General features: G+C 41.7%; 1 protein-coding gene across 1 annotated transcript in view; it reads left to right on the top strand.

The window, feature by feature from the left end:
* The window catches only part of MSRB2 (methionine sulfoxide reductase B2), a 23,493-nt gene that overhangs the window by 3,142 nt on the left and 8,733 nt on the right, over window positions 1-11,618 (top strand). The window contains exons 2-3 of the mRNA XM_006094276.3: window positions 5,660-5,760; window positions 10,544-10,620. Coding sequence (XP_006094338.1) covers window positions 5,660-5,760; window positions 10,544-10,620 — 178 coding nt within the window. The remainder of the gene's footprint in view (window positions 1-5,659; window positions 5,761-10,543; window positions 10,621-11,618) is intronic.

Here is an 11,618-nt window from a genome sequence, read left to right as displayed (position 1 = left end):
GACACTTCTTGAAACTTCGTGGCCCATGCGCAGAAGTCGGTATTTTGTGGAAGAGCCACACTCAAGGGGCCAAAGAGCTGCATGTGGCTCCTGAGCCGCAGTTTGCCTACGACTGGTTTAGGGCCCATCCTAATGGCCTCATTTTAACATAATCATCTCTTTAAAAGTCCTATCTCCAAATACGATTACATTCTGAGATACCGAGGATTGGGACATATGAAGTGTGTTTGGGGGTAAGGGGGGGTTTCACCATTCAGTTCATAACACCCGGCTTAAACCGCTGCAAGTGATGCAGACCACATATATCCTGCTCTGAGAGCATTCAACTGACCATTTGCCTATCAAGGCAGAGTCTATTTCCCCTTGAAACAGTCATCCACACTGGCAGATTGGCAACAAAATGTTGTGTAATTGGTGCTTGAATTTGTGCCTCATCAACTAGTCTGAACATTGATACCCATCAATGAAACCTTCCCACACAATAATAGCGTAAAAGGTACATATAGATAAGGATTAGAAGAGCCATGAAAAATGTGGTTTCTTATTGTATTAAATGAAGGAGTAATTATTTTGTTTAAGAATTTAAATATACATTTTAAACTAAAAACGATTAGGGCAGAGGAAGAAGGTGAGTGTCTGAAAGCAGGTAGGCACTCTGTAACAGGTGAAGTAAAATATGGAGCTAGGGGAGAGGGAGCTGGGAGCTCAAACAGGATTCATGCCTTAGGTTCAAAGCTGAAGCATGGGAATCCCACTGAACCTGGCCCTTCATGAATTCCCACTTTCCAGTATTAACTGTTATATTGAACTGCAGGCTGAAAGACACTAAGGCAATACTTCCAGGAGACAATAGGTTTTTCCCTCCAATCCCGTTCCACTCCCTCCCCAAAAGGAAATAGGAAGATAATGGCAGCTTTACAGACTATAAATCCCAACCTCAATACCAAAAGTTGATCCTCTACTTAGCTACCCATAGAAATAATGCAAGATCTTTGCCAGAGCCAAGAATACACGTGGAGTGGCATGGCAGGACAGGTATTTGAAGGGTAAGGAGAGTTTTCATCAAGGTGCTCTGTTGCTCCTTTCCTTGGTAGATGTCAGTGATAGCCATGGTTCAGATTTCATAAATTCCTCTCTAGACCAGAGTTTATGCTCTAGAAGGAGAAATCGAGGACAGTCCATTCTCACTAGCAAAGCCTGTTTTAACTCTTTACAATTTTTCACCTTTTGGGGTGGCCTTTGTGTGACAGGTCCCAGCTTAGATCACTCTGACACATTCGCACTGGTCATCTCTTAGCATCTTGCCCTTGGTTGAAGGCTTGTAAAATGTAGTTATACCCATACATCTACCAGTCTTTTAAGTAGTCTAAAATGGAATGCCTTTTACTTCCCTTGTGCTGAAGCAAATAATTCATGTCCATTAAAACTAGTTCTCATCCTGTTTGCTCTTAAAATAGGAACAAAACAACTCTACCTGATAACCTAGCCTAAAATGATTTTAAAATGTTTCAACCATTCTGTTGGTATTTAAGCTTGCAGTGCTTTATAAAACTCCCATATTATCATCTTAGTTATCTAAAGCTTATGTAGTGAGTAAATTTTTCTCAATTTATTTAATTGTTTTCCATATTTGGTGTACTCAAAAAATAACTCCACAATTATCCCCTTTCTTTCCTAAATCATCAATTTATCATCTCCATCTTAGTCCCATCAACATACTAGAATACTGTGATTTTCTCATATTAAAATATGCTTTTGAGGTCTTTCCTTTCCAGCTTCCCCCAGACACCATCTTCCTTTCCCTCTCTCTTTTCTTTTATTCAATCTATTCCAATCAGATTCACCTACACTCCTCTTTTCCAGTGATCTCCACATTGCTAAACTCAGTGGTCAGTTATCATTCATCTCTTTCTTGATCTTTCAAAACAGTAGATTATGCCATTTTTCTTAAAATACTTAGTGCCCAGGACACCACATTCTTTCAGTTCCATTCCATCTCTGTCCATTCCTCCCCATATCCTCAGCCTGCATGTTTGGAGTGCCTCTGAGTTTTAAGCCCTTGGGCCTCTCTATTCTGTCTATACTCATGGACTTGGGGCTTTAAATACATCTTAATGCTGAGGAGTCCCAAATGTACATCTCTACCTTGAGCCTCTCCCTGAACTCTAAATCCATGTATATCCAACTGCCTACCTGACCTCTCCATTTGAATATCTAATTGACATTGTTAAACTTACATCTAACACCAAGCTTCCACACCTGCTTCTTCTGTAGTCTTCCCCTTTGTCCAGTGCACGACCAAAGCCTTGGAGTAGTGACCTGTGACCCTTTTCTTCTCATACTCCCTGTCTGACCCATCCGCACATCTTCCTGCTCTGCCACCAGAATGCTTCTAGTGCCTGACCACTCCAAGCACTGCTGCTCCCCCCCTGATCCCAGTCTCTTCCATCTCTCAGCCAGATTATTCGTTACCTTCATACTGATTTCCCAGCTTCAGCCTTTGCCCTGCTTCATTTTTTTTTTAACATATGTCAGCCACTAATCCTTTTTAAATGTTAGGTCATGTTATGCCTCTGCTAACCTTCGAGTGACTTCCAAACTTACTCAGAATAAAAGCCAATGTCTTTACAGTAGCCTTCAAGGCCCTAACTGATCTGGCCTTCATTACCTTTCTGTTCTCACTCCCACAACCCTTCCCTTGCTCACTCCATCCAGTGCCTTTGGTCTCCTTACTGTTCATCAGGCATGCCAGGCCCCACCCCACCTGTTTTTCTTTCTCACCTACAGTGCTCTTGTACATACTCCCATGGCATGTTTGTTCATTTCCTTTAAGTCATCTTCTTAATAAGGCCTTCTCTGACTACTCTATTGGAAATTGTGTGTGTGTGTGTGTGTGTACATGTGCACATATATATACACACATAAATAAACGTATACACACATTCTCACTCTCTGCTTGCCTTTGTGATTTTTGAAAAATCACCTAAAGGTCTATGTCCCTTACTTATTTAGTTAATTTTACCTCTACTCCCTAACGGCAGTGATTCTTATCTGTTTTCTTTACCCCTAAATCCCTAACATTTAGAATAGTATCTGGCATACAGTAGGTGTTGTATAAATATTTGTTGACTGAATGAATGAAGAAATGAATATTAAATGCCAAAGCACTACAGTATATACTAGGGACACCTTGAACAAAGACAATTCTTTCAGATGTTCAGCTTCTAGTCTGGCGTCTATCTTACTGCTTTATAGACTCGGTAGACTTTATAGACACCCAGACAAATTAGCTTCCCATCATGGTGATTAAATAGTCTATAAAGGAAGAACACAGAGGAGGATCTTGCAGCCTAGACTTGGGGAAGGGGTGGTGGTGTTCAGGGACGGTCTCCTGGAGAATTAACATATAAACTGAGACCAGAGATTGAAGGTCTCCAGTTTCTGGATCAGAATGTAAGGATCTGGGAAGTTTTCACTCCATCTTAACAACAAGTAAAAAGCTGGGCAAACCATGACAAATTCTGGAGACTCAGGACTGCAGTTCAGAAGAACTGGAGCATAGTGGAAGGGAGGAGTTGAAGGTGGTAACTAGGGCCAAATCACACAGGGCCTTGATGTCACATTAAAGAGTTTGGAATTTAACTTGAGTATATTATGTTGCATTGAACAGTTTGGGGCAGTGAGAAAAGGAAGTGGTTAGGATAGGCAAGGGCATACGAATGAGACTTTTATAATAATCTATGCTGGAGAGAATGGCGGCCTAATGCAAGGTGGCAGCAGAAAAGTGAGAATGAACAGATCTAGAGTTATTTAGGAAGTAGGACCCACAGGGCTTGGTGCAAGCAAAAGGGAAGAATCATGGATCATGGCCTGGCTTTCTGGTTTAAATCATGGGGTAGATGAGCTAGAACATGTGAGAAGGGGAGCAGATTTGGGTTGGGGTGGGGGAGATACATAAAGGCCTTTTGTGCATGTTGTTTGAGATGGGACATCCTAGTAGAGATAGCCAAGTGTTGATTATACAGGATAGGCAAAAGTAGGTCTACAGTTGTTCAAATGGAAAAAGACATGCAGATTATGATTATTATAATAGCTTTATTAACAAAAAAAAGTCACCTGCAACTGTAAGCCTACTTTTGCCCACCCCTGTATATGGATCTGGAGCTCAGCAGAGAGATTGAGGATGGGGAGAAAAATATATTTGGGAGTCTCATGATGTAGGTGGGTCTTGAAGCTACCAGATGGATGAAACCATCCAGGAGGCAGGTGTGGAGGGATGACAGAAGAAAGCCTAGGACGGATAGATTCCTCTGAAGCACACCAAGATACCAGGGATGGCTAGAGGAAGGGGAGTTGAGTAAAGATACTAAAATGGAGTAATCGGATGCTCAAGAGAATTTGGTGTCATGGAAGCCAAAGGAATAGAACATACCCCAAAAGAGAGAATATCAAGTGTCAGTATTATCGAGAAGTAAAGGAGATAGGGGTGAAGTGTTCCTAGGGACACTTCTTTTACTTAAAAGTCCTCAGTGAGCCGTCTGAGAACAGATTCAGTGCAGTCAGGGGGAGAGGGGATTGGCGGGGGGGTGGGGGTGTTGATGTGTTCCTAGTGCATCACACGCAAGGCACATTATGTCAGCTTGCCCTACTGTTGCTGATGCTAACTTTGCGTACTTGGTTAAGGTGATGACTTCTTCATTTTTCCATTGTCAAGGAATATTTTCTTCCTAGTAATTAATGTTTGACATCATAGTTTGAAAATCTTTGACTATTCCATTCTTCAACAGCCTTTTACCTAGGGAGTTTGGACTCCCCTGATGATTCTTACTTGAATCAGTGATTATTTTAGTGATTGCAAAAATGGTGACTTAAACATTTTTATCGTTCCTTCTGCATTTGTTACTTGGCATCCTGCCTGATAACTCTAAAGGCCACTGACCAGTAATTATTGTCACATAAATACATTTTGCTTTGCTTCCCAAGAGCTGGGTTCCTGAAAAATTACGTGTTAATGAGCTGTATTTCCATAGGGATAGAAGTAGAAGCCAGAGAGAGTAGAAGGAACAAAATGTGAACAAAAACCATGAAGCATTAGAATAGATTATGGTGGGTCTCAGTTTCCCTTTCAGGAGTATATGCTATAGCAGTCTTTTTTCCTCACAAAAAGGTTTTTTAATAAAGACCTCCCTTGCCAAACAAAGTCAGAGATATCTTTATAAACCCGCAAGGGAAAGGAGTTTAATAATCCACTAGCTCAACGTTCTTTTCTCTCCAATCACTCAACTACTCCCAGATGTATCCTGACAGAAACTTCTCCTTTGAACATAAGTAATGGAAGAAGGATCAATTTCTACCCTTAGGTACCTGAGGAGAATTTATTTGGCATTATTTCATATTTCAGCTGCCTCTTTAACTTCTGTGCTCTAGGAGGACTAGAAAACGGGCTCTCTACTTATTACTCATTTCTTATTAAACTAATGACTCAATTAAAGCATTTTGTACCAGAGCTTTCTGGTCCCTGAAGAATAAAGGAGTGAGAGAGGGGAAGGGACGGACTTATTCTGCTGAGGGATAGTGCCCTTTAGGAGACAGGCTGAGGAAGAAAAGGTTATTATGCCCTTTTGTTTTAATAAAAAATAAATCTTATTTAACAATACAGGGTCTCTTACAAAGCGTGAGCCATCTCTCACCAAGAGTGAGTGGCGAAAGAAGCTGACTCCCGAGCAGTTCTATGTCACCAGAGAAAAAGGAACTGAACCGGTAAGCTAAACGGACGGACAGTTTTCTGCTTGCAGGCCTGGGGATCAGGATTGGGGTAGACCTAATCACAAAACCTAACTCATCATCATCTACTCGACAGATCCGGGCCCTTCGTTGTTCTCAGGCCATTGCTGTCCACCCAGCTGTAGAAACCAGACACCTTCCCTGGGCCATGTCACTCTCCACCCTCCATCCCTTCTGCCTCCCAAATTACCTCCCACTCACTCTCCTGCTGTCCACTGCTCCTGCTGCCATGCTGGCCCAGGTTCCCACCCTCTCTCGCTAGTCAGACTGTAGTAGCCTCCAACTGTTCTACTCACAGCCATTCTTGCTGCTCATCTAGCCATTCCCCACAGGGCCACCAAAGATCTTTTCAAAACGCAAATCTGACCACATCGCTCCCCTGCTCAAAATCCTTCCGTGGCTCCCACTGCTTTGAAGGCAAAGAGAAAAGGGTTTAAATAGATAACAAGGACCTAAGGGATCTGGCCCCTTACCTCCCATCCCCATCCTCAAATCCTGCCTTTTTACCTCTCGATCTCTGCACTTTAACCACACTGTCTTTTCACCTCTCAAACGTCCTGGGCTCACTTTTCTCCTAGGGCCCTTGTACCTGTGTTCTCCTTGCTCATCACACCCCCTCCCTCCAATTCATTCAGACCTATATTTCAGCTCTCAGCCCATATTTCATTTCCTTAGAGAAGCCTTTTCTCAGCCCCAAGCTGGGTTTGCTTTAAACAGCCCTTTTTCTTCATAGCATTGTCCATCATTGATGTATTCCTAGCACATAACATGGTGTCTGGCAATAAAAAATAAATTTTCTGAATGTTAAATGACTGAAGACTAAGAGGTGGAAACATTATTTACACTGTATTCAACAATCTCACCTATTCATTTCCTGAGAGAACAGTCCTCAGTGGTTCCTCATGACAGTATCATTTTTACAGCCCTGCATTTCTTAACAAGTGGCCTGTCTTAGACCCAAATATGGACACTGGAATATAATTATTGAACTTGTTATTAGATGCTTTCATTTGTGAAGCAGACCCCATAGAGGACCACAGCACAGTGGTTTTGCAAAGTTGTAGAGTATTTATATCTTTACCTTAGCAGTCCCTGCAAAAGTTCAAGTAGCTCTCCAATTGCATGTGGCCTTATAATCATGGTCTCACCCTCAACTTCTCCTATGCTGCAGTCATAAGACAGGCCAGCAGATCCCAATAGATTTTCATGAAAGACTGGTATTTTTGAAAACTTCCTGTGGGCGGCATTTTAATAAATCCTTTACTGGGAAAGAGACTATATTCACCATTATTGCAGATGGCTTAAGGGAGCCATACGTGGTGCTCTGTATAGTAGTGTATATTCCCAGAACAGTCTAAGCCAGCCCTGCTCTCAGGCGGAGTTTGGTAAGTATAGAGAGCCTGGAGATGAGCTGCCAGATGTTGAGGAGAATAAATCTGAGATTCTCAGACAGATGGTACATTATATTCTGTGCATTTGGCCATTTTACAAAATGAGCCTCATCCATTATTTTTAACTAATGTTATAAATCCTTTTCACTTGATCCATTGTCACATTTAACTTTTTAGAATTTAAGCTTTTGTTGGCTTCATGGGCCTAAGGAAAGAGAAGTAAAACATCTAAGCTTTCTATTTGGTGACTCAAAATTAACAATGAGTTCCACGTGTTTTTATTGGGCAGCAGTAATGTGCCAGCACTCTGCTAGGTATGGTGAAGGAGTTTACAACGTGGTTGAGCAATAACTAAAAGTCAGATATCAATAGGAGGTAGGCTTTATGCAGGCCTGTGTCTGCCCCCAGATCTGTTGCTTTACCTGCTCTGAGCCCTGAGAAGAGTAACCATCTCCCTTGCCCTCTGGCTACTGATTGAGTTTGACCAATGGGAGATGCCAGGAGATCAGGTGGCAGAATAGAGAGGTCGGGAACCACAATCTTCCCTGGAACTGTGTTCCCCTAGTATGAACAATTGAGATGGAAGCTGAGTTTAGCCCTAAGTAAGAGCTAGGGCTGTATGAAATTGGGGAAGGGAGAGGGAGACATCAGGAAATCAGGCAGGGAGGTAGCTCAGAGATGTCATTTCATCTAATATGTTAGCTGGGGCTTCCTTTTTATTTCAATTTTTTAAAATGTGTATTACCTGCCACTTTCTCTGTCCAGATTGCAACTGCACAGGCAGCCCTCGCCTACAGCTGCTGTGTCACAGGTTCTGCTAACTGCCCCTGCCTTTGTCCCACAGGCCTAGGAGGGGTAGTGTGTTCTTATGGTCATTGGCCCAGGGGTGCTTACCCTCCCTTGTTGATTGCCATTCGCCTTGTGGAAATAGTTTGTGAATAGTTCTGTATTAAATTATCTGCAAATCATCCCTTTTCAGGGTGTTATCTGTTTCCAACAGGTATGTTGTATTGACAAGATCAAAGAAGGGAGAACTCCCATTGGTCCAGATAGCCTGTCTTAGTCAGTTTGAGCTGCTGTAGCAGAATACTATAGACTGGAGGGCGTAGACAATAAACATTTATTTCTCACTGTTCTGGAGGCTAGAAAGTCCAAGATCGAGGAGCCGGCAAGTCAATGACTGGAGAAAGCTTTCCTCCTGGTTTACAGATGGCCGCCTTCTTGCTGTGTCCTCACATGATGGAGAAAGAGAGCAGTTTCTCTCTCGTGTCTCTTCTTACAATGGCACCATCCCATTCATGAGGGCTCCACCCTCATGACCTAGTCACCTTCCAAAGGTCCCACCTCCAAATACCATCACATTGGAGATTAGGCTTCTACAAACATTCCGTCCATAGCACAGACCTTGAAAACCCCAGGGGTATCTTGAGAGTCATGCCATCTCTGACCCTGTCCCCTTCCCCATACAGTCGTTCAGTTCTCTCTTCGAAATAATTCTTGAATTTATCCTCTTCTTTTCATTGCCACTGCTCCTGCCACAGCTAAATACAGGCCTGTATTAGTGGCTGTTTGATTATTCTTTGCCTCCGGTGTGTTCTTCCCCTGCTCCAACCCCTTCTTCATGTGCACAGCCGGTATGCATGCCCCGTGTAAGTCTCCACTGGGCACATGTTAGGTTTCCAAGTATGAACATGAGTATAAACAATTGAGATGGAAACTGAGTTTAGCCCTAAATAAGAGCTATGGTTCATATGAAATTGGGGAAGGGAGAGGGAGACATCAGGAAATCAGGCAAGGGGGCAGCTCGGAGATGTCATTTCATCTAATATGTCAGCTGGGGCTTCCTTTTTATTTCATTTTTTTTAAACTATAATACCAGTTCTTTGTTACTTTCTCTGTCCAGCTGGCCCCTGTAATGATGCAATGACAAAATTATATTTTTAATGTTATCAGGTTGTCTGGATCCTATGAGTAGGTTTTTTCTGGATCAGCTTTAGGATTGGGAGCCCTTGGGCTCATGTTTCTCATCAGCCCAGGTGGGAGGTACGTGAAACTTCCTCCTCATGACAGATGCTCATTCATACCGATGTTGGGAGCAAGTGCTCAGGGGGATGGGCCATAGAGCCACCAGCTCACTACTGATCCGATTTCTTCAGCTACATTTAGGGTCTTTAAAGAGGGAAAACATCCAAGTGTGGCCAGATGGTAGGCTCAGTAGGTTAATTTGAAATCGTCCATTATTTAGCTCCCTGGAAATGTGCTGTTAATACCACTCCAGGGAATTTGAATGTTTAACCTGTGAACTTGTTTAGTTGAGAAATCGAGAGTGGCCAGAAGAATCCAACATATTTCCTGAGTCAGTTCTGTGGCTCAGTGAGCCATTCTGTACTTCCGCTTCTCTTCCATCCCATAAAATGAGACAGTGGTTCATAGTTGGCTAGTGAAAGGGTTACTTTTTCTTTAATTTTCTTTGACAAGAAGAATTGGACAAAAATTGTCTTTTTTTTTTAAACAAATGAGATTCGGTTTGTAAAATAACATTTAATAAAACATTTCCTGAGTCAGTTCTGTTCAAGTCTCTGTGTTCCTCTACTTCCGCTTCTCTTCCATCCCATAAAATGAGACAGTGGTTCATAATTGGCTAGTGAAAGGGTTACTTTTTCTTTAATTTTCTTTGACAAGAAGAATTGGACAAAAATTGTCTTTTTTTTTTCTTTTAAACAAATGAGATTCGGTTTGTAAAATAACATTTAATAAAACATTGACTCAGCTCACTCATTGCTTCAAGTCTCTGTGTTCCTCTTAATCTTTGAAAACCTGCAAATTCTGAAGCCGCAGTGAGCATAGTAATTACATCTAAGTCGTCACTTAGGTACTGGAAGAACTTAACTCGTTATTTAACATTTATTAAGTATGTAAAGGCATGATCCTGATCTCACTGAGCGATACTTTTTATGTAATTATATTCTGTCTTTAATTGGAGATTTCAAAGCGTTTTCGACAGAAAGCTAGATTCCTGTTGTATTGACTCTTTTCAAATGGAGACTGAAGTCTTACACAATCCAGAGGACTGTTCTCTCCCCTTTTCATGGACTTTGATGTTCCCGGAGGAAAGGTGCTATGTAAATACAGGGCATGATGAATGTCAATAATTTGAATATTTGGCACAATTAAAGTCTGGGTTGTAAAGAAGCCCACAGGCTGCTTCATTGGGAGTGTGGTAATCTTCTCTCTGGTGATATTTGCACTTTGTCAAATTAGTACCAAAAGTCCTTTATTTGGGGACTTCATCTTGGATTTAAATCTATTGTATTATCGCCTGTTGGTGTTATGAGAAACCTAACACGATGTATCGGATTGCCTTTCAGCCTTTCAGTGGGAGCTACCTGAATAACAAGGCACCAGGAATGTATCACTGTGTGTGCTGTGACAGCCCGCTCTTCAGGTGAGATCAAAGACCAAGCGATTCTGAAGGCCTCGTTTGAGGCCTTGGATAAAAACGCACTCGTGTTGTTTTTAATTGTCCTTCTCATCTGGCATGGTTGCTGTAAGGAGAGCTTTTTGTATAAGATACTTGCTTGTCTTAATTATTTCTAGCATTTAGAGCCGTAAACAAGACTTCTTCGCCTATATTCTTTCTTTCTGTATCCTCGAGAAATAGCAAGATAAATAAGTCTTGGTGGGCACCTTCAGAGAAAGCTATTAGTAGTTTTTCCTGGGAAAGTATTTAAAGAAATCTAAACCATAATAGCATTTGCTTGGCCATGTGATTAAAACTATATCTCTCCCAGGGAAAATGGGTTTATAATTCAATTTAGGAAATGTAGAATTTTATGAGGACAGATTCCCCACAATGCTTGACAGTAGTGAATACCATCCCTCCTCTATGTAGCTGAAAGTAAATTTAATTGTCCCTTGATTTCAAAGCCTCTTTTAAGTCAATCAGGATCTGAAATCTCTCAACAAAGACTTTTTTGTTTAGACATGCAGGAAACAGTCTAAAAAAAGAAGACTCAATGGAGAAGAAAAGAAAACATCTTTGAAGTCTTGTTTTTCAGAACTTCAAAGATGTTGTTTTCTTTCTGCATCAACCCTAAATTGGTTTAGAATAAAATATAAATCAAGCCAGTTCTGTGAGTCTTCCATTAGGCAGTGCTTCATTCTGTCCTTTGGGCTTTGAGCAGACTGGGTTTTCCTGCTAATGTGAGCTGAATTGGGAAAGCCAGACCCACCTTCAAGAATGAGGAACAATTAAGATTGATTTTCCTTCATGCTCATGGAAGGCAGGCCTTTGCCCGGGTTTCATTTCTTCTGTCAGTAGCCGGTGAGGAGATGTCTAAGATGGCAGTCAGCCTGGGATGGCCTGGGACAACTAAGAGACAAAGGTAATTTTGACACAGTAAAATGTGTGTATTCTGAGACATATATGCATGACCTTTAGTC

The sequence above is a fragment of the Myotis lucifugus genome, unplaced genomic scaffold (genome assembly GCF_000147115.1).
Source record: "Myotis lucifugus unplaced genomic scaffold, Myoluc2.0 scaffold_132, whole genome shotgun sequence".
NCBI lineage: Eukaryota > Metazoa > Chordata > Mammalia > Chiroptera > Vespertilionidae > Myotis > Myotis lucifugus.
Note: the sequence above shows the minus strand (reverse complement) of the source record. Positions and strands in the feature narration are given on the sequence as shown.